Below are 23,129 nucleotides of genomic sequence, written 5' to 3' on the forward strand. Positions count from 1 at the left end.
AAATTACCTTTCCCATCCTCTCACTAATGCTAAATTTAAAAAACAAGCCCCTGGAGAAAATAATTATATTCACATTGATGTTAGGTATCAATGTGTTGATATCATCTGTCCTGACTGGGACTCTGTGTTCTGTGCTGCATTCAATACAAATTTGATACTATACAAACAATTCAGAGCAGTGTCTAGAATCTGTTTTTAATCTGCACTTCAATAGTTCATAAGCAATTAACATAGGAATCGTGCTGTTAAGGAAATTTCTAAAGAAGTTTACTTGGAGGTCAGTCTCAATACATTATGGGATAACAGATTTAGTCTGAGTTGAATCCATTTTATCATGATATCATTTATAAGAGTTGTTAACATCCATTATCCAGATCAGGAAAACAAGGTCATGGTGTTTGGAAGAGACATTCACAAAACAATCAAATTCAGATCAAGGAGTTAATTTTATATACAAGATCACTAAAATCAATTATCCCCAAACTTACTTTCTGTTGGTGGATAATCTGCTTCTCCACAAGTTTCTATTCCACTTTTTCTCTGTATATTTCCCTCTTCTCCACAAATTGGTCTCCTTATGAAGTACAGCCAGCATCTAAAACCATTCTAGAATCTGCTAACTCAGGAACATGGAAGCTGGTGGATTAGCTTGGCCAGGAGGGCTTCAGTACTGAATGAAGAAACGTTCCATTCTTCTTCCTCTCCATGTTGCTATACCTATGGCCCATCCCTCCCTTTCCCACAACTTAAGATCAGAAGATAGGCCTGCTTTAATTGCCTTTTCTGCCACCAACACAGAGATATTTCCGGGAAGGCACTCTTCTCTACCGTGCTACCCTTCAGGTTCCAAATCAAGAATACAATTTAGTACCCCTAACACCAATTTCCAGTTTTAAAATGCAGGTTCTTTGAAAATTAAAATTAAAAAATAGCCTGAGCAAAAGAAGGTTAAAAATCCAACCTTTAATGCGCTCTATTGACCATTTTTACTACAAAATACACCAGGCACTGGACTTATGCAGGTATGATTTGCTTGATTTTTTTTTTTTTCATTTTAACTGAAAAGTCAAGAAAAAGTTCTACCGTCCTGCTCTGGATTTGGAGAGTTCTTTTTAGCAAAACCAAAACAAATGACACAGAGATAGAGACTGCAGGAAGAAAAGAAGTGCCTCATCTGGAAACTGCTACTAGTGTCTGCTCTGCGGCAAGGCCAGCCCTGCCCTGCATGCATACATTTTTTACCAGCAGTGGTGGGTCCAACATTTGTGGGTTTCATCCATCCACAGAACCACTGCTTTTGTTCTTGCGGCTGAGCGGGAAGGTGGACTTGCTCTGCGGCTGTGTCATTTTGCTGGCCAAGTAGACAAAGGGCTCAATGAGACTCCGGCGGTCGGCAACTGAGGTTTCCCAGAGTTTTACTTTCTCCACCTTGGCCCAGTGCTGGGCTATGTCGTGGTCCACACGCCGCTGTTCCTGCAAATCACATTTGTTGCCTAAGACCACAATAGTTACCTATGGAGATCGGAGGAGAGAGAGAAATAAATTCTAGCTAGTGCAATGGCAGATGCACAGAATGCTCCAAATCCCAGGATGCTCATGACATGCTGGAACAAGACCACCCAGGATATCTGGATGTCTAAATCAATCACACACCAACATCTCCAATGACAGCAGAGATTATTAACTTCTGACTCTCTGGCTTGGTGAAAGGATAACTTGACCTTGGGCAGGGGGTGCAGGGACTTCTAATGGTTGATGGAAACTCATGCCTGCTCTGACTCCTGCTCGTGGGGTCTCTCCCATAAGGAATTATTAAGCTACCAAAAAACCACACTACAGGTAATCCTCATTTAGCAACCACAATTGGGACTGGCAACTCGGTTGTTAAGCAAAGTGGTTGGTAAATGAAATGGTGAGCGTGCTTACAATCTTACTTCAGCTTTCCTTTGCTTTACAGACCTGTGAAGGTTGTAAATGTGAGGATTGGTTGCAAAGTTACTTTTTCATCACCGTCAAAACTGCCAACAGTCGCTGTCTGAGGCAGCCACTAAACAAGGACTACCTGTATCCTTTTGTTGTCTCTTAAATTGATCAGGGAGGTAGTGTGTTCCCCCCCTTAAAAAAAACCCAAATAGCTGTGGCAATTTGGGTTTTCTGTCAAAAGGCAAAAAATGAATTAAGATGTTTGATCAATGTACCTCTTTAAAGAGAATTAGCATAGCACATCTGTTTAGAAATACAATGCTTTTGTTAAATAAAGACATAACTGCTATTTATCAATTGATCCTCCTAAAAAATGAAAGACAGAATGACCACAAACAAATATACACACACATCATAGATACTATGCTACCAGATAAAGAACAGATGAGAGGCAACAATGTCAAAATAGGTTCAAACCAATATGAAAATGCCATTTTTGTCATTTTGGGGTTGCGGCAACAAGATCATAAAAATTATCTCAGAATAAACTTGGAACAAATTATGTCCCTTTGGTTCAAATAGACACATTTTTGCTATTGGATCCCACACTTTTAAAGGACCCCCTCAATGAAAGAACTTCGACTAGCAGGGTCCAGAAGGCGGGCCTTCTCTGCGGTAGCCCCTGCTCTTTGGAACATCTTGCCCCCGGAGGTGCGATTAGCCCCCACACTCCTGGCCTTCCGTAAGGCTTTGAAGACTTGGTTCTGCCACCTGGCCTGGTGAGAATACCTCAGGCATGAGGATGGCTAGCCCCATAGAGGCCTTCTGCCTTCTGCCTTCAGCCTCAGATCTTTCATCCTCTTGGTCTCTCCTTCTTCTTTTTAGTAATGTTTTAAATTAAGGTTCTATGTGTTTATATATTTTATGTTTAAATGTTTGTTGTGAATCGCCCAGAGTTCCCCCATGGGGGGAGATGGGTGGTTGAAAAAGTAAGTAAGTAAGTAAGTAAATAAATAAATAAAGTTAGGTTTTGGAAATTGATTTGAGTGTCTACCTTAGAACATCCCTAAATTCTTTGCTAGCCAAAGGCTTTTGTGACATGAGTATCTGGGAGATCAGATACTCTGCAGATCCCCCCAAATAGGAAGGGCTTGAGAAAAGTCCACCTACCTCCTTCTTATCCTTATTTTTATCTATCTCCTTCTTGAGAATCTCCACCCTCTTGAAGGACTCCTTGCTGTCAATACTGTAAACCAGCACATATCCATCCGTGCAGGAGAAGCAATGCTTGGGCAGCTCCAAACACTGGGCAGCTCCATCCCTCAAGCCTCGGGTGTCATAGAAACGCACCTGTTCACGCATGTTCCGGTCTGTTTCAATGGAACCCACATAAATGTCTTCCTGGGTTTCAATCATCTCTGAACCTGCAGAGCCAATCAGACAGAATATAAGAATTTCTACCAAAATGGATCTTGTTGCTAGAAACACATACACAGGTATCCAGAATAACTTCTGCTAACTGTACTCGCTAAGTGTTTAATCTACTGTTTTCAACATTCTTAAGTTACCATAACTACTAAAGCCATCTGAGCTCTTTAGTAGGATTGTAAGTCAGAAGCTGCTCTACAGAGAATCATTGATGGTCCAATGCTTTTCTACTTGTATTCTTTTTGCCAAGACAGTCTAAGCATCTATTTTTTTCCATTTTTCTTTTCTTAAAAGCTGGCTTCAAATATATTTTCTCCACAAGCCTCTGGATTATTTATATAAATTAAATGGCTTTTAGCCAAAGGAAGAACTGAGCTGATGAAGAAACAAATTATACATTATATAAAAGAACTGCCTCCCTGCCCAGGAAGAGCTGCTCAGTGACTGCATTTGCACACATACTAATCCATTGCTTATGGTTCAGAAAGCACATAGGTTATATTCAGTGCCAAGCCAAAACAAACAAGCCATATTATATCTTAACAATTACTGTGGTTTGTGAACCATGGTTACAGCAAGGTTGCACAGCCTTTCCCAAGCTGAAGGCCCATTTAGCCTTTTACTGACATATGAAAGATTAATTTCCATTGAGTAGATGGAGCCATATGATTATCCTTCCAATGTAATGGGTACTGTAGTTGCTAACTTTTCAGAAGCTTCCTAGGGGCCACACCAAGGCTTTTGGGGGACCTCAGATTGGGCACTTCAGATTGATGACTTAGCACAATTTATTGATCTTGGAAAAATAGGGGAATGATGACTTTATGTTTAATTATTTCCCTCCCAACTGATCTTCTACTCAAAACTGATTGTTTTCTTTCCAGATGGTTCTACATACTTTTCATGTAGAAAAATACAGTCTTCAGGAAGAACCTGGAGGAAAAAGTGTGAATAGCTGGGTGGCACAATACACTAGATGAAAAGGAGGTTGGATTTGGGGACACAATGTGATGGGTAAAGGTAGAACAGTGGATTAATGCAGTGGTTCAACTCACCAGTGTTAACATGACTTCAGAGGACACACAGAACATAAACATGCCAACCATATGTTAGCCTACCATCATGGATGAACCCAGGGCCTATAATTAGTTTCTGGTTCAATGGAGCAGTTAATTCAAAGGAACTACAGGTAAATACCCTGCAGATCCAGCCATTGTATGTGCATGTCAACAAATGGGAGCAATTATGAGCAGATAACTTGCCAGTTGTGAAATGATGTTTTTGTGCAACATCATTGACTCAACACCTGTTCCTTAAATGTCATTGTTTTGCAACATGCATTTCTACATATGTCCCTATATAGATGAAAAATAAATTTGTGGGATTTACACATTACATTGAGCCATGGTCTGCACTGAGCCTGGTTTATTAAGCAAGCTTATACACAACGCTAAGCCATGTAAATCTTGATTCACAAGCCAACAGGCTTGGCTCATACATATTAAAGACAAAACCAAACAAACCTGTTTGAGTTCACACATTGTACTAAGCCATACTATGGTGCGTTTCATTCGGGCTTAGTATGCATACACCCATCAATCTTCTTTGTTAATTCTAGTTTATAAGGCAGTGTGTTGTACAACTCAGCCAACTGTGGTTATTCAGTGAACAATGGCTAAATAGATCATGACTTAGCAGCCAATGAAATAAAAAACTCTAAAATGAATGATTTGGACAGAACAGCAAAGAAATAAGGTTTCCCAGTTAATGCCAACACTTACCTACAACATGATTCCCATACAGAAGCTGCTCTAGGATTGAAGTCTTCCCAACTGATGCTTGCCCACACACTACCACTTTGCAACTCTTCCCCATTATCTGGAAGATGTGAAGAAGAATAATTCAGGAAGCCGTATATTGAAGGTGAGTGGTGAAAACATGCATACATGAAGACACAAATACAAATATTGTTAATGCTCAAGGCTGGCTCTGGATGTTCAGAGAGGGAGTCCAACATAATAATCAGGCTGTCTCAACCTTAGGTATTGGTACGCTGGTAGAAAGGACATGAACAGAAAGGACATGAACAGAAATGCATGGGGCTTTGTAGTGACAACTGCCTGGGCAGGGTCACGCAGAAGTAAGGTGGGGAACAGTTAATATGTCTCTGTGTTATTTGCATGAATTAGAAAAAAGTTTCTAAGGTTTGCAATTTAATACTTGCAAATAGAATTGATTTTTTTTTCTTTTCTGTTTTTCTGCCATGGCTGGTTTTGTGCTAATCACATATATCTTGACCTCAGGGTTCCTCTCTGACAAAATAGGGGCATTCATTAATTTGCTCAGATCTTGGCGCAGTTCTATTCTCCACAGTGATTCTCTGCATAAGAATGTCTGATTTGTAGTAATTCATGTATTTGGATATACTCAGTTGGCTTATGGCATGCAGTAATAATTTGCCTTAGTTTTGGATCTGGCTCTGACTGGTGGACTTTGGGTTTCCAGTGAAAACAAAGTAAATCCCATAAGACCAATCCTTGTCTAGGAGGCAGAAACAGGGCTACATCTGACAAGCTGATTGTTTCTTATACTTTATCTCTAATTTTATTCATCTAATCCCTACATTTTATTCCTCTACACTGCATGCATGGTGTCTCTTAGTTCCAATCAGTGCTTGAATCAAACAGGTCTTGCTGCTGGCTTTTATAGTTTTAGAGAGAGCCCTTCTACGCCTTTCTTTTTCTCCTGGCATAATCATGATTGCTGTGGAGGAGACATTAACATCTTTCCCTCCTAGTCATCCCCCATTAACGGGGAGGGAGCAGAAAAGCAGCTGAGACTTGCTAACAATAGCAGCAGGATTGGGCAATTTTAGGGATGGGCAGGAGACTTCCAAGAATTTCCTTTCTTCTTGTGCTTCTCAGTTTGGGCCAAAAACAAGTTCCATCCATTTTTCCTAAGTAATTTTTAAAACATTCACACAACCAGGCACATCTAGAAAGGGGATGCTTTTTCACAGTACTGTTGTTAGCTCTAGGGAAGCTTCTTGTCTGAAAAGTTGGCCAAACAAAATAACAACTTGAACAATAAAAACAGCCTGTGGGGGGCTTCCAATATAGATTTTTTCTTTTAATCTACAGCTAACATTAAAACTAAACCAAAAAAAAAAAAAAGTTAAAAATGTGAACAAAGCAGATAAGAGGTTTCCTCTGAGAATGCAACATTCTAGCTAATCATCAATCTGAACATGTATCCTGTATTATTGTTATTATGTCATCACTCGGAATATTTTTATGTCCGTGACAACCAATCTTGTAAAATGGGGTAGGAAAGCCACAATATCTCAAAATTAAGTAAGTGTTCTTGCTTTTTATAGAGGGAAAAGTGAAAGACCATGCTTACCAGTTGTGGTATCACCTTTGTGACACATTTTATGCATAGTTTTGTACATGTATGTATAGTATATAATTCAAATACAGGAATTATTTTTAGTCTGTTCTGATTTACTATAGATGAACCAGGATTTCTATCCACTATAAACAGCAGAGCAAACAAGGCAGCATTGTTACAAATTTCCACTGTTGAGGACAGGTGTTCCTTTCATCTTGTGTAGTTTGGGGCTGCTCAGAGAAATGTCACATTGCAACGTCAAATGGCAGAATTGCTGTCTCTTACATTTCATACTTTTGCTCCTTTACTGTGCATTCATGGTCTGTCAAACAAGGCCTGCCATCATGCATCTGATAAATCGAGTTCTCAAAAGCTGATGCCACCATTTATCAATTAATCTTCAAGGCACTGCTAGCCTCTGATGGGTCAGATAATACCCGAATTAAGCAGCCCAGACTGGTTGCTGCGCCTTAGAGAGGGAAAGATGTTCGCATGCAAATCTATAACATGTGAAATTAAATGTGGGTACAGTTGGCGTGCAAACCCACCCAATCACTATTGCGTTTCTGAAAGCGTGCAATTTTTCTGAAAAGTCGATCTAAAAAGAAGTACAGCTAATCCAGAGCAACTTACCTTCCCGACCCAGGCACTTCTCTTGATGTTTCCGTGCCGTGTTCAGCTTCAGCAAGAAGAGGAACTGAGGGCCGACAACTTGGCATGCCTGGGAGAAGAGGCATACGTGGGAACTGCAGCCCACAGCTCCATCTAGAGCTCCGTCTCCGATGGTGATTTACTTTCTCTTGCGATCCAGTTAAGTCGCTTAAGAAAAGGCGGCAGCAGCGCGTTGCCGTCTCACGCAGGAGAATGGAAACACAGATCTGAGCTCAGCGATCTTGCTGTAACCCAACAGGGGCTCTTTGTTGTTTGTTTTACGTTCTAGGAAAGTGATGGGCGGTCATAACTTTCAAACTGCAATGGTTTATTGCAGAACGAGGACTATCGATCTTTAAACCAAACGGCGGGGAGATGCTGAATTGAAAGTAATAAGGCGGTGCCGCCTTTCCCCCTCTAGTCCTTGCTGGTGGAATTTACATATTTACACTAAAGCAAGTCCTGTTTGGCAAGGGTGAAAATGCTGCTGACAGAAAAATGGGAAATTAAAATACACCTGCAATACAAATGAAATTGTGACAGAAACATGTGGGGTATTTTGACTGTTAAAATACCAGAAAACGTTTAAGGCTTGGATACCTCCGGTAGGTGCAGTGGCTGTGTTCACGTGGCATTCTTACCTTGATTAACTGATCTATGGTTTATGGAATTAACCCAATTTTCTGGGTTCACATGATACACTGAACAATACACCCAGCGCACAGGTTGGCTTTGCAGAACACATTAGGCTGAAAAATAGTTGGCTAGTTTGTGGTTTAATGTTCATGCAAACAGAGCCATTTTATTTAAGAAAAAACGTATTCTTTCTCCTGACATAAAAACATGATATATGAGTATATGAAGTTGTCTGCTAGTGCTTGTTTTCTTTAGTATATTGCTTTTATTTGTTGTGTACTACACTGAGACGTACGTTTCTTTCTTTTATACTGTATGTTATGTTGCCTTTCCGAAAATAGATATACGCCCTAATGGAATTCTTTAAAACTGTATTTTCCATTTTTATATCTATGGTGCTTGTCCCTAGCTAAGCATAAACAGGTCCTGAAACACTGGAGCCCAACGCTATCAAAAAGAGAGCTGAAGGCAGACGGGCCCCGACTTCCAGTTTTTTTCTGCATATTTTCCTCCGAAGAGAAATGCTTGTTTCCCGCTCCCTCCAGCAGCCTCGAGATAAAAAGGACTCCCTCTTGGAGGACTCGGCCGAGCTCTCTCCTCGCTCTGCCTAACCGGAAGTGGCCTTTCTACCCCCCGATTCTTTTGTCTCCGGATATGGAAGGAGGGGCTTCCGCCTCGTTCTTTTTCCCTTTCTCTCGTTCTCTTTCCCCGGCTCGCCGGCCGTTGATTGCTGCAACAAGGAACCAAGATGGCGACGGCGGGCGGAGATTGCGACGTGATTATGGCGCCCGCAGCAGCCCCAATGGTGGCTTCGCATTCCGAGGTGCCACCGATGTTGAGCGAAGAGGACGAGGGGACGCGCAGGTAAGCCCTCCGCCGCCGCCTCAGTCCCTGGAAAGGCGTTCTTACCCCGCAGAGGGGGAGGGGCTGCTTCGAGGCCGGGGGAGGACAAGAGGCGGAGCCTGCTTCACTGGGGTGGGGGAGGGGAAAAATCAAGGCTTTTTTTAGGAAAGTAGCTTGGAAGGCGGGATATGTGATATTGCTACCATTGTCGTTTGTTAGCTCTTCCTCCAAAGGGTCATGAATGAGAACATTCAAGATTAAGCCAGTTCATGAAGGGCAGAATGGTTAAGTGGAGCCTCCATATTTAGGGACAGTGTATCTCTGGAGTACAGAGTGCTGGGGAATAAAATCACAGGGAGGGAGTATTTTTATTACACATTCTTTGTAGGTTCTCTTGTAGCCTCTACTGGACTCTTTAGGAGATGAATTGCTGGATGAAGGGGATCTGCAGTCTGATCAGTATTTATATTTAATTGTGAACTTCCCAGGATCAGAGTAAAAGGATTCAAGCTGGAGATTAGCCATCCTGCTGAATCTGTGTCTCTCTGGTTGCAGACTTACTGGTGAATTCAAGAGGACTTGTTCCATTATCCTGTAATTCAGTTATTACAGTTCTCCAAGTACTTGCTTACTTTCCCACAGGGGTTTATCATGAGAACCCTATAAACTGGAATATATGTTCTGAAGAGAAACCAGAATACATACATTAGAATAGTATTTTTACTCTGTTTTACAGACAAGTTGGCTTGACCATCAAGTGGAATTACAGTTCTCTGATTTGTGTCAGATATTGTGTACATGACTTTGGCATATGGTTTGATATATGGGAATGATTTCTCTTTGACCTCAGCATTTCAAGAACATCCCACCAAGTAAACATATTCATTGGTTAAGTTGCAGCTGTTCTTTCCATGGGTAGCTATTAGATAATGAGAAATGCCACAGCAGGCAATGAGACATCTGATAGTTTGAACATTTTGCATTGAATCTCTTATTTGGGAAAAGCATTTGGAATTTTATTATGGGCTATCATGGGGAAGTGAATTTTCCCATCTTGTTGATAAAACGTAGATTCATAATACTTTGTAGGCAGTTTGCATTTGAAAAGTAATGCAGTCTTTTTTTTAAAAAAATAGCTTTTATTCTGGGTGCCGGTTGGCTTATAACAGGTCACTCCTCTCTTGTGGAAAAAATCATGGAAGTAGAGGAATCTCTAGCAAAAATCAGTAGCTAATCTGGAAGTTTGTATAGTGAAGCTGTGTTTGGCTGGCTGAGCATACAGGAAGAAATGGTGAAGAAAAAATGAGCCTGCTGGCTATCATTAATTGCAAAATTAGATATTTGATTTGAAAAGAATTCCTGTTCCTCCTGTTCTTAAAGGATCACACCTTATTTCAAATTTCTCTTCTGCCCTACGGTTAAAGGTACATAACAGTAAATGCTTATTATACTTATATATAGGAGCTGTGACATATATAGTTGGATTGTAACACATGTACTCCTGGGACATTGGGTGACTGCCAACACTTGTAATTAGCAGTTTGCAAGAGTGCATAGTGTGGTTTATCCTCAGGGGAACCTTCTGAATTGGATAAGTGAGCTATAATTTATGTTAGCAAACTTGAGGGCCTGGATAGGGTTTGAATGTGTCTTCCAGCTAAATAGATACTCCATAATGGAATCCAAAATATTGGATTCCCTAGTGACAGTTGATCACCAGTTAGAGGCGTTGACTTCTTTCCTCCTCCAAGAGTACTAGGTGATCTCCAGTCATCAACCTGGATTCAAACAGTAAAACTAAATAACTTAGGTTGGGGGGGGGGGTTAGGGAGTGAGGGAGAATAACTAAAATAACTTCCTGAGAGAAAGGAGATATTAAATGGGTTCAAATAGGTTTGTACTCAGCCAGGCAACATTTGAGATGGTGGGAATCCAACTTATTGGCAAGCCATAAGTAGCCATCCAAGTAACACAGTGATGCCATTGAATGTTTTGGCTTGTTTTTGCCTTTCAGGGAAAAATTTGGAATAATAGTGAGAGCAGGAAGCCTTCCAGAAGCCATTCCTATTCTTAAGCTCCCTTCAAAGCCTGAAAATGAGGTGAAATTTTGCGTCACCAAAATTTGGCTATTTTGCCATTGAATTTCAGGAGTAAGATCTTGGGGTATGAGAGAACACAAATTGAGTGGTTAGGGTGCATGTGGGCCTTGGACCATTGCTTTAAGTGAGAATGGATTTGGTTATTTTTGGCTTAGTGTGTTGGGGAAAGCCAAATACTACAGTTTTTTCAACCATATTTTTTAGATTGTTAAACCATAAATCACAATTGAATGTCATTTATTCAGTGCATTATAGTTAAACTATAGTATGATATATGTATCCAAGCACAGGCTATTATACCAACGTTAGATAATAGTTGAGGTTGTAAACAGTACAGTTGTGTCTGTCATTACTGGTCCCTAGTTCTGATATGCAGAAAGGAAATAGGTTCTGATATGCACTACATACACATGAGAAAAAGAGACCAAGTTAAGCCTTGTTGGTATCCACAATGACTAACCATTCTTCCCAGAGTGTGTTTTAGAATCCTCTGCAACATTTACAGATTCCTTACCTATCATCTCTGTGTGGGTAGGATCTCCCCCAAATTTAAAAATCTCTCCAGTACAACTTCTATAGCTTGGGTGGCCTGCTCACATCCTGAGAATATACATACTGCTTCACAAAAAGGACATATCCTGGGTTTTGGAGGGATTTGTGTCTCAGGTCAATATCTAGTAGGGTTGTACAGCACTTTATATTTAATTTCCACAATAAGTTTTAGAGAGCATGAAAACACAAATATAGCACCTGTTTGCAGGACCTTAAAATAGTGATGGCTTTTCCCTGAGCTGCTGTGTGATCCCTAGAAAGCACACAGTTGTGTTAAGGTATTGCAGACAGGTGCTGCATTTCTCTTTGGAGCAAAGCATAGTCCTAGTATCAAAAACAAGAGTTTATTCTGGCATAAATGTACACTGTGCTATGGAGTCAGGATGAATTCATCAAATAGGACAGTTGTAAAAATCTAAGTATGTGTTAATAGTGAAGATCAGTAATACAATCTTTGGTATTCCTATTGGAATTTCAAGGCAGGGTGTTTGATTCCATAACTGTTGTGGACAGTTGATAGTTCCCTTAATCAAAAGTATGTTAAAAGCTTTGAGTATTAAAGTGAAGAAATATTGTGTACTTTTATATAGTCACAAGATCAGTCTGGAGCGATTGTTTGTCAGTGGCCTGTTACTATGACACATTTAACAGGAAAATTTGGTAAATAGAGCAATATATTTAGCTACAAAACTCTCTCTGCTCCCTGGTCGGCTGTGCTATTTTGCTAAACAAGGTCAGGTTTAATTACCTTTTTTCTAATTGCAATGGAAATTATATTCTAGAGAGGCCCAGAGAAAATGGGAACTCTCTAGACATTCTTTGTCCTTGGTTGTTTGGTTCTCACTCTCCACCCCCCACCCTGCAACTGCAAGGGAAAGTGAAAAAGGGGGAGAAGCAGGTCAGTGTAGGTATGCCACTCACTCAGTTATATTACCACAATTTTAATTCTTAAAAATGTCAGTCTTGCTCCAAATAATCCTAAAAAAAAAGTGAGAAAGGAAAGAAATCTCTGAGACATCTAAAAAAGGACCACTGACCAAGTCATTCCATCTTGTGCATATGCAGAAGTGAATGAATTTGCTGGGGGAAAGGATTGCTCAGGCAACTAAGTCTGTGAACATAGCCAAAATGTATATGGCAACGACACTATCTTTTGAAGTTAACTATAAAGCAAACAGAAGTCTTCAGCAATAGTGGAAATAAATAAGAATATCCCCACAGTTAACTGCAGTCTGTTGCCTAACACGCAGAACTGATTTTAGGTACTATTGTTCCTCTGGTTCATTTTTCCTATATGTAAAGTGCTTGGGATACAATTGACCTTTACTTTATAAACATCAAAGGCCAGCAATAAACATCCACTTTAATTGTTTAGATGTTGTGTTTTATATCTATTGTGTTTTATTTTGTTTTACTGATGTTTTTACTGTACATGTGAGCCATCCAGGTTGTTAAGAGAGTGGATGTCACATATATTTTATAAATAAATAAATAGCTAGCTAAACTGGGAGATTTAGCAGGTGCTTGATAATACAGATAATATGGCCAATTCTTTGGTCTGAAACTGAGTCCCTTGGGTTATTAAATCCTCCTTTCCTCTATGTATATGCCCACAGAATTTAGCAACTGTAATTCAGAATAAAGGAATAAAAGATTATATCACTCCCCACCCCAAACTGATAGCTCTAGGTGATTCATCACCCATTGAAAGGCAAAATATGGCAGAATTACTATGTAAGGAAGGAAGGAAGGAAATTTCTTCCAGGAAATCTGGACTCTGCCCCTGAAGCCAATCACAGGCTTCAGAAGTATGTGTGGTTTCCCTTCCTTCAAAGCAATACTAAAAGGTGTTGAGAGGAAATGTATAAATGAATAAACACTAAACCCTGCCTAGGAATCATAATTAGCTGAGGTCCCTACATGAAATTGCTCTCTTGTACTTTTACTCTAAAAACACCCATTATTCAATAACAGTGAATTTTGAAGAATTAAAAAGAGGTATAGCCCTTGAGATTTTCTGGTGATGTAGTTCTTATTTATTCATATAATAATAGCTAGTCTTCAAGATTTTAGCATACTAAAACAGCACAACTGTAATGTTTTCATGTTCCTTTTCATTTGATAATTGTGGCTGTATGGAATAGCAGAGAATAAAGGCATGTTCCTGTTCTAACTTTTTAAAAAGTCATTTGTTTGGCAGCTCTGAGATTTTTCACAAACAGCTTTGAGATTTTTTAGTAGAGGAAAGCTGCTATTGTCTTAGCAATGAGTTTCTTATCTTTTCTATCCAGAGAATAGAATCATGCTCTAAATAACAAATAGCTTCTGGATATCTGGCAGCTAACTGGTTTCCAGGAAAAGAAAACCAAAACTTGCCAAATTCCTGGTGAGGCAATGCAGTATATACTGCAGGAAAGGAGATCTGATTAAATGTTTTGAGTCAAAGTGTGACCTTAAAGAGAGAAAAACCCCAAAGACATAAGCTTGAAATGTATGAGAGGAATTTGAAGAAAAAGTACAAATCTCTATGCTGTGAATGTGCTTTTTCAGCACCTTATTAGAGCAGTTTGGCTTCAGTTGTCACCACTAAACGGTAGGGGACACTGGTACACCAATGAATGTTTATTCAGATGTCACAATAACTTGTATTATGCCCATTCCACCTGCACCATACAAGTTAAAACTGCAGGTTCAAAAATAATATTCCTACAAACCTAATTCCAATACTTACTCATCTTGACATAGTTCACATACACACCCATACACTAGTTTATGTTGCCCAAACCATGTGGTTTTACTGATCTTATGCACTGCTATTTCAGAGCTGATCTTTGATTTGTGAAATACTAACAGACTATACAACCCTCTAAATTTTCTCTTCTTCAGAAATCCTTGCCAACTAGTTTTTCTAAAGAACTCTTGATATATGTAGATTCCTAATGAATTGCATAAAATTCTTAGGTGCATTCTCAGTCTCACGCAAATAAATTCTCAATCTCACACAAATAAATACTTAGGCTGTTGCCCTGCTTGAACTACTGACTGACCTAAAACATGTCCAACCCTTAATTATAGCTGAACACTGTAGGAGACAGTAGTTGTGAGCAAGCTACTGTTCACAGAAGCTTGTCCATCATTGCTGATCTTTGTTGCCATGTATGGAATACCCGGGCTCCTTAGAAGTCTTTGCCCATAATATGCCCTGTATAATTTTGGTGCTCTGCTCTCAGATGTCACCATAACCTTGACATCTAGGAACTTTTTTTACTGTTCGACCTGGCAGATATTTTTTACTGTTTACTGCTTCAGTGCCATAACAACATATTGGCATCAGACATTCAAGAGGCATGTACCTCAGTATCTTTCCTAGCATGGCTATTTGCTTCCCAGGACCTTAGTAGTAGAGGGAGATTTTTTCTTTTTCTTTTTTCTTTTTTTTAGATCTTCATTGTAGCTCTGTGCCTCACCCCCAGGGTTCACAGATGGGCCACCAACTTCTTGCCCAACAAAGAGTCCTATTCAGAGAATTGGATTGTATTTTTAGCCAAACCAGATTCTTTCTCCAGCTTCAAAAGTAGCAAGTGGGGAACGCAGCCTACATCAGCGCAAGCTTTGCAGAATGACCTCATTCAGGCCATGGCATCTGTTAGCAGCAGAAACAACCATTCGTGATATCAGGAGATCAGGATTTTTCCCCTTGTTCTGGCAGCCGGTCTTTAGTAAACAAGGGCAGGACTCTGTTTTAAAAATTGCATCTTAAATGTAGTATGCTCCCTACATGGATAACACTTGATAGATTTTAGTGGCTATGATTCTAGTGTGCGATTTGAGGGTTTCATATACAGGTGAAACTCGAAAAATTAGAATATCGTGCAAATGTTCATTTATGTCAGTATGGCAACTCAAAAGGTGAAACCAATATATGAGATAGACGCATTACATGCAAAGCGAGATATGTCAAGCCTTACTTTGGTATAATTGTGATGATTATGGCGTACAGCTTATGAAAACCCCAAATTCACAATCTCAGAAAATTAGAATAGTGTGAAAAGGTTCAATATTTTAGGCTCAAAGTGTCCCACTCTAATCAGCTAATGAATCCATAACACCTGCAAAGGGTTCCTGAGCCTTTAAATGGTCTCTCAGGCTGGTTCAGTAGGAATCACAAGCATGGGAAAGACTGCTGACCTGACAGTTGTGCAGAAAACCATCATTGACACGCTCCATAAGGAGGGAAAGCCCCAAAAGGTAATTGCAAAAGAAGTTGGATGTTCCCAAAGTGCTGTATCAAAGCACCTCAATAGAAGGTTATGTGGAAGGGAAAAGTGTGGTAGAAAAAGGTGCACAAGCAGCAGGGATGACCACAGCCTGGAGAGGATTGTCAGGAAAAGGCCATTCAAAAGTGTTGGGGACTTTCACAAGGAGTGGACTGAGGCTGGAGTTAGTGCATCAAGAGCCACCACACACAGACAGATCCTGGACATGGGCTTCAAATGTTGTATTCCTCTTGTTAAGCCGCTCCTGAACAACAAACAACATCAGAAGCGTCTTACCTGGGCTACAGAAAAAAAGAACTGGTCTGTTGCCCAGTGGTCCAAAGTCCTCTTTTCTGATGAGAGCAACTTTTGCATCTCATTTGGGAACCAAGGACCCCGAGTCTGGAGGAAGAATGGAGAGGCACACAATGCACGATGCTTGAAGTCCAATGTGAAGTTTCCACAGTCTGTGTTGATTTGGGGAGCCATGTCATCTGCTGGTGTTGGTCCACTGTGCTTCATTAAGTCCAGGGTCAACGCAGCCGTCTACCAGGAGATTTTGGAGCACTTCATGGTTCCTTCCGCAGACGAGCTTTATGGGGATGCTGACTTCATTTTCCAGCAGGACTTGGCACCTGCCCACACTGCCAAAAGTACCAAAACCTGGTTCAATGACCATGGGATTACTGTGCTTGATTGGCCAGCAAACTTGCCTGACCTGAACCCCATAGAGAATCTATGGGGCATTGCCAAGAGAAAGATGAGGGACATGAGACTGAACAATGCAGCGGAGCTGAAGGCTGCTATTGAAGCATCCTGGTCTTCCATAACACCTCAGCAGTGCCACAGGCTGATAGCATCCATGCCACGCCGCATTGCAGCAATCATTGCTGCAAAAGGGGCCCAAACCAAGTACTGAGTACATATGCATGGTTATACTTTGCAGAGGTCCGATATTGTTCTATTTCCAATCCTTGTGTTATTGATGTCATATAATATTCTAATTTTCTGAGATTGTGAATTTGGGGTTTTCATAAGCTGTATGCCATAATCATCACAATTATACCAAAGTAAGGCTTGACATATCCTGCTTTGCATGTAACGCGTCTATCTCATATATTGGTTTCACCTTTTGAGTTGCCATACTGACATAAATGAACATTTGCACGATATTCTAATTTTTCAAGTTTCACCTGTATAACAACTTTTCCCCCCTCACTTTTAATGCACAGTACTATATTTCTCCCCCTTGAAAAGGTACAGAAAGCCTTAATGGGGCATCAAAACCCAATTCTGTTTTCTGACACTTAAAGAAACTCTGCAAGTTTTCAGAAGTTTCCTGGGAGATTAAGATGGGTTAATAAGTAAGGGCAGTTTAACTTCACTGAAACATGGCTTGCCCAGGATTGCTACCAATCTTCCTTTGTGTAATCTGGGGGGAGGCGGAGGGGGTGGGGAGGAATATTCTAAGACAAATATAGTATTCCATTCATAGGCTTGGCTAACATCCTGCATGGACTCTGTAGGCATCCAGAATGCATGGCCCAGAATCCTACATAATAAAGTGACATTGAGCAATAATATTTTGTTTCAGATATAATCGTAAACTGGTTTGTTTTAATCAGATTTGAAGTCTAGAAGTTGGAGCAAAACCTATTCCTGGTTTCATTTTATCAGTCTGTTCTCATTACATAATGGCTCAATGTTTCTTTTCTTCGCTTTGATTTAATCTGGTCCTTAATCTCACTGATGTATGAAAGATACCACAAAATAATAAAAAATTTTATTGTGATAGAATTCTCTGACCCTAGGAATGAAAATGGGCATTTCCAAAATATTGCAGAACAAGAACAGATGACATTTTTGTTGTATCAAATAGGTGATTAGCATTCTCCCCATTAAACCACAATTCAGAGACAGTAGGGAGGCTCTACCTTATCATACGCACTGATAAATGAGGGCTAAGGCACACATAGCTAGTGTCCAGGTTTCTGTATCCTAGCCCTTATTGCAATAAACTTGCCTATTCTGAGTGTGTAATAATCTTGCTTTGCTGATTGTGAGCTGCTGAAATGGGCTTGACATTTATTATGATAGAATTTCAGTGACTGTAAAGTGGTATAGTATTTGGGTTGAGACCTCAAAACGCACAATTGAGTTTACTCCTTGTAGTAGTTCTTTCACAATTATCTGGTTTGTATGACCAGAATTGAGTACTATCACTGCATACAGAAAATGTCCATTATTTTTTAAGAGCAGCCTCAGTAATTCTTCACATAGGGGGAAGTATCAAAAGATGATGACAAGATCAATTTTAAAAAGCTATAAACTAGAAAAGGGGAGAAGCTGAGAGTTGGGAAAGTAGTTATGCAGGTACATCTTTTTTTTCTTGATACTCTCATATTTTGTGGTTTTTTAAATTGGTCTGAGTCTCATGTTAGAGGCCTCATGACCACCTCCCCTAAAATTGGGGGGCTTATATAGCTCTATATATTATATTAGCTACTGACCAATAGGAGGCATTGAGGCTCAGACCAAGAAAAAAATCACAAAACGCTCTAATATGGCGAAAAAGGGTAGGCATAGCTACTTTAGAGCTATCTTGGCCTAGAGGATACTAATAGCCAGGCCCAGAAAGCTCTAAAGCTAAGTACAAGGCTTGTGGGTTCAAAAAGGGCCGAGCATAGAAATCTAATATGGAGGATACCTACCTCTGAAGAGCCCCAATAAGGCCATAACTGGTCATATAGTGTCTCTTATTGGTCAGTAGCTAATAAAGCATGTAAAGTTGGGAGAATAGAAATGGTGTATTCCAATTTCTGATGCTGTTTGTTTCTCTTGTCTTCACAAGTACTGCAGCACACTGGCATGATGATGATGATGATGATGATGATGATGATGATGATGATGATGTACTGGTGCTATTTTAAGAAATGTTAAATGGCATTGTATTAGTTGTATGTTGTATTATCATTTTATTTTATAGCTTGAAAAGGAGCATAAACATATCTTAAATAAAATATCAAATCCTTGTGAGCGTTGGAGAATTGTGATGAGCCTTAAATGTGGATACCTCCAATCGCCTCTTGGTGCTCGTGCACGCATGCGCACGCGCGCTCTCTCTCTCTCTCTCAATAAATAAATAAATATCAGACAACCCATGACCCATTGGGTCATCATTTCAGAGATATTTCCTTACCTAAACAGAGAAATAGAATGACCAAGGGCAAAAAAGCAGCGGGAGTGTGAGCAGCTTATGACTTGCTGCCGGCTTCCCCATTGACTTTGCTTGTGGGAAACTGGCAGGGAGCATCAGAAATTTTCCTCCCTCCCTCCCTCTTCCTTCTTTCCTTCCTCCTCCCTTTTCCTTCCTTCTTTCCTCCCTCCCTTCCTCCTTCCTTTCCACATATAATATAGGCTTGCACCATTTGCCCTCCCCTCACGACCCTCAGGAAAGCCCCAGTGACTTCTTGATTGACCTGCGGAACTGCTGTCAGGCCTAGCCCAAGAACAACAGGGAAACAGTCCAACCGAGTTCAGTTTCTTTATTGTTTACAGCATATAGACAGAATCTTGCCAGACTAATTCTGTACTACTCTAACCTAGTGGATATACCCTGGGAGATTCTAGGGAGTGGCTATCCTAAATCTCTTTCTCTTCCCACACTCCTGCTCTGGACCGTGCTGTCTCTTGTCTTACCACCCCCTCTTCCTGGAATGTGCTCCCTCCTTCCTGAGAACCTGGTGCTCTATTACATTCTATTACAACTGCCTGCCATTTTCCTGGGGGGAGATGGAACAAAGAGAACCACGGACCGCAAGAAAAACTGCACCCTCACTTCCCATTCTGGTGTGTCCCCAAAGGCCCACTCCCTCAAGGGAGGAAGAGGGCTCACTCGTTGACCACCAGCACCCCCCAGCCAGCCCAACCTCGCCAGCAGCATCCGAGTTGCTTCCTTATCCTTCCCTTAACGCCTACCATTGTTAAGAGATTTCACCCTTGGTTCCAAAGCAGCCAATCGCCACTTGGCCATTGGGCCTCGCTGCCAGCCAATTGGGTGCAAGGGATGGAGGGAGGCGGGAAAGAGGTCAGGGATACGCCCATAATGATCACATGACTTGGGTTGACCATGATGTCACAGTAGCACTGAAGCAGCCGCAAATTTCCCAAATTTAAATCCCACAGGAGTAATGGGTCCTGGATTTTGGATGCATTCTGTAAGTTAGCCCATTTGAGGTACCTTGGTTCAAAAATTGTTGCCCTATTGTGCACTGTTTCGTCCAGTTGAAGGTTACAGACACAAGAGTTTTAGTGTGTGCGTGTGTATAACACATGTGGGGATTTTTTAATTGCATATTCACAGTTAAAAATAATAGGAATAGGATCATGGGTCTTACTGTGCCTGTTGGATTACATGTGCCATCCCACTCTTAATCCTTAAAGCATTTATAAGCCAGGGCAAATCAAGGGTGCTGTAACTTTCTTGAACTAAACTCGATTGGATACACTGAATGTGAGCAGTATGTATGTTGGCCTTGACCTCCATCAAACTGTTTTTGAGATGAAATGTGCTTGGATTCCTTGATTGTATTTACAAGCTAAGCTAATGAACTGCCCCATTCTAATGGGAGCTGCCTGAGGGAAGGAGTCCAGAGGGGGTGGCCAGTGGGTTGAGGTCAAAATGAGGTTAAACCATGTTAACACATCCCAATACAACCCTCTATTGTTCTTTTTCTCTCTTGAAGTTTTTTCCCCCCCTAACATAGCTTGTATTGTCCAGACCAACACGCCTTTACTTAGCTGTTTCTAGGAGTAATAAGGGGGTGGGACTCCACTGAACAAACCAATTTAGAGCCGTTAGCTTAGATTCAAGAGTGCTTTTTGTTTCTTTTTCTTATGGCTGGCTGTTGCAATGGCTAGTTTGGGAGTTGGATTCCCAGCTTGCTCAAAAGGTCTTAGGCATTCATTGTCACCCCCAAAAACATACATTCAGAATTCTATAAAGATCCTTTCCCTAAAGATGGGAAAGTGCTATATTCCCATTCTGAAATAGCATGATAAGATCCTATATGAATTTGGCTTACCCCTTCCAGCCACTAGAGTAGAAACAAGCTGTTGTCTTTAATGATTCGGCAGAATGCAAACTTCACTTAGGATCATGCATACATAAACAAGTGACAAGCCTCAGGGCTCTTGTTAAGACAGGGGAGAATCAGTGCTCTATGCAGTTCCCAGAATCTCATACCATATTTTAAAAGATACATTAAAGGTATTTTCTTGGCAACAAGAGAAGTGGTTTGCCACTGCTGCTTCTGGGATGATTTACCTTTACTTACACATTTTACTTTTAAAAGTCACTTACATTTAATATCCTTTTTAAAATGCATTAAAGTTGAATCTGAATTTACTAATTAAAGTATAATTGCTTAAAAATACATTTAGAACCACACTGCAAGCAAATATGCCCCATGTCTGATTTGGAACCCATTTTTGATGTAATGTAGTTGCTTTTAGTATAAATGTTTATCAGAATTGCAGATGGACTGGCATGTTTCCCCTGTGCTTTTAGGTTCCTTCTTACCATCAAGCCCAATAGCCACTGATGAGTCATTGTGAACAAAAGTTGCTGGCATACAGTAGTGCCAATATAAATGTCTCTAACTTATCAATTATGTACAAATGTGCTCGTATTTTCTAACAGCCTGACCCAACCTGATGGCCTCTGGATATATTGAGCCTACAACTCCAGGAATTTGCATGATCAAAGTCATTGTTTAGTTACAGAATCTGGAAGTGGTGGTTCCAAACACCTAGGTGGCACCAGTGATAACCAAAGAAATGCTAACCATACTTCTTTATAGAAATGGAATTATTATTTATTTAGTAATAAAATGGTGTATTACTAGTTTGTGGATGACTCATTGGTTCATTGTGGTAATCTTTGAGGGAGTAAATGTTTTAGGAAGAACGGTGCACTCAGTTGCATGATCCATTTCCCAGCACTTAACCACAGAGCAGTGCTCAGTGCTCAGGTAGTGAGGCTTCTGGTAAGATAAGATAAGGTCTATCATGTCTTTGCTCTTGTCTTGTCTGGGCTGAATGCTGCTGCATTTTAGGTTATGATTTTTTTTTTCCAGAGAAGCAGAGTCCTTCAAGGAGCAGGGAAATGCATTTTATGCCAAAAAGGACTACAATGAAGCATACAACTACTATACAAAAGCCATAGGTGAGGATGAAAAGGAAAGGGATGGGAAGTTTGTCTGCTAATCTGAAAACTGACCTTTGGGCACACCCAAGTGTTGGTCATGAAGGCCTTTATTTCCCTCAATTGGAAATGCCTCTTTCTGTTCTGGTATGTATGAACTTGCTCAGGTGGATAATACTTCGCAGCAGTAGCTTTCCACAGTCAGATCCAGCATTTTTGATGCAGAAAACCATATATGCATACAGTGTTAAAATTTCTCATGTATATCAGTCTGCGTTATATTCTCAAAATCAGGGCTGTTCTAGAGTTCCAGCGTAACAAGTATGCAGTGTATAAACAGCCTATTATATGCACAGAAATCTTCCTTAATATCAAATTACTGATCTTTGCAGTTATGGAAAATCTTGAAAAAACATTTCTGCAATATTTGATTGAGAAACCTAAGCAGATCTTTCATGAGAAGTAGTGGTCAGTCTGTAATATCCATTTTTCTTCTGTAAATTTTTTGTCATTACCCTACTTCTCTATTACTTGTTTTTCATTCTTTATGTTCCTGGAGCAAAGGCACAAACGCTCAGGTGTTTAATGCTCTTTGCAGCTCTGTGGAAACTGGCCACTTTGTTCTGTGTACTGAAGTAAAAACTTTATTATTATTAATTTTATTAATATTAAAGAAAAAGAAAAATCTACTTTGTGGAGAGAGGGATGACATAATACGTGGAGAACTTAAAAATAGCATTCAATGTTGCTTTGTTCTTTGCCAAAAAAGGATGTAACAAAAATACCTTTGAGATTTTACCATTTCTTAGATTCAAAATCTTGCAGAATAGAACATGGCTCTCTCTTTACCTTTTTAAAATGTCTTTAAAAATAGGCACTTGGGACACAGCAGGGTGAGTTCTTTTCTGCTTCTAAATTAATTACTATCTTCTTGTTTCATGTCCTCTAGATACATGTCCCAGCAATGCCAGTTATTATGGAAACCGTGCTGCCACTCTCATGATGTTAGGCAAATTTCGGGAGGCACTGGGGGATGCTCAACAATCAGTCAGGATGGACGATAGCTTTGTGAGGGTATGTGACTCACATATGTAGCTCTCCTGATCCTCCACCACACTTGCATGCTTTCATACTTTTCCTATCTTC

The 23,129-nt window shown here is 40.3% G+C and overlaps 2 protein-coding genes across 3 annotated transcripts in view; one reads left to right on the top strand and one right to left on the bottom strand.

The window, feature by feature from the left end:
* Positions 1-325: 325 nt before the first annotated feature.
* On the bottom strand, positions 326-7,528 carry NKIRAS2 (NFKB inhibitor interacting Ras like 2). Of its 2 annotated transcripts, none has more exons than XM_007428479.4 (4): positions 7,375-7,528; positions 5,133-5,229; positions 3,274-3,347; positions 326-1,512 (listed from the first exon to the last, which is right to left on the bottom strand). In XM_007428479.4, the coding sequence occupies exons 2-4, from the start codon at positions 5,224-5,226 to the stop codon at positions 1,273-1,275; spliced, it is 408 nt and encodes a 135-aa protein (XP_007428541.1). In that variant the 5' UTR covers positions 5,227-5,229; positions 7,375-7,528; the 3' UTR covers positions 326-1,272. The 2 variants fall into 2 exon arrangements, with proteins under 2 accessions (XP_007428541.1, XP_007428540.1); XM_007428478.4 differs by having other exon boundaries at positions 3,094-3,347.
* Positions 7,529-8,699: 1,171 nt separating this feature from the next.
* The window catches only part of DNAJC7 (DnaJ heat shock protein family (Hsp40) member C7), a 32,975-nt gene continuing 18,545 nt past the window's right edge, over positions 8,700-23,129 (top strand). Inside the window, exons 1-3 of the mRNA XM_088143374.1 lie at positions 8,700-8,892; positions 21,916-22,004; positions 22,933-23,057. Of these exons, the coding sequence (XP_087999500.1) occupies positions 8,777-8,892; positions 21,916-22,004; positions 22,933-23,057 (330 nt within the window). The 5' untranslated portion in view covers positions 8,700-8,776. The remainder of the gene's footprint in view (positions 8,893-21,915; positions 22,005-22,932; positions 23,058-23,129) is intronic.

Source organism: Python bivittatus, unplaced genomic scaffold, assembly GCF_059951505.1.
Source record: "Python bivittatus isolate LINGU-HERP-01145 unplaced genomic scaffold, Pbiv_v1 ctg000410_np1212, whole genome shotgun sequence".
NCBI classification, from domain to species: domain Eukaryota; kingdom Metazoa; phylum Chordata; class Lepidosauria; order Squamata; family Pythonidae; genus Python; species Python bivittatus.

What these genes read in the sequence shown, in the direction of transcription:
- NKIRAS2 (XM_007428478.4), bottom strand. Translation starts at nt 5,226, where the DNA reads ATGGGGAAGAGTTGCAAAGTGGTAGTGTGTGGGCAAGCATCAGTTGGG. An exon ending in GTATGGGAATCATGTTGTAG is followed by an intron (nt 3,348 to 5,132) that starts GTAAGTGTTGGC and finishes TTGGCTCTGCAG; the next exon opens with GTTCAGAGATGATTGAAACC. An exon ending in AAAATAAGGATAAGAAGGAG is followed by an intron (nt 1,513 to 3,093) that starts GTAGGTGGACTT and finishes CGATCTCCATAG; the next exon opens with GTAACTATTGTGGTCTTAGG.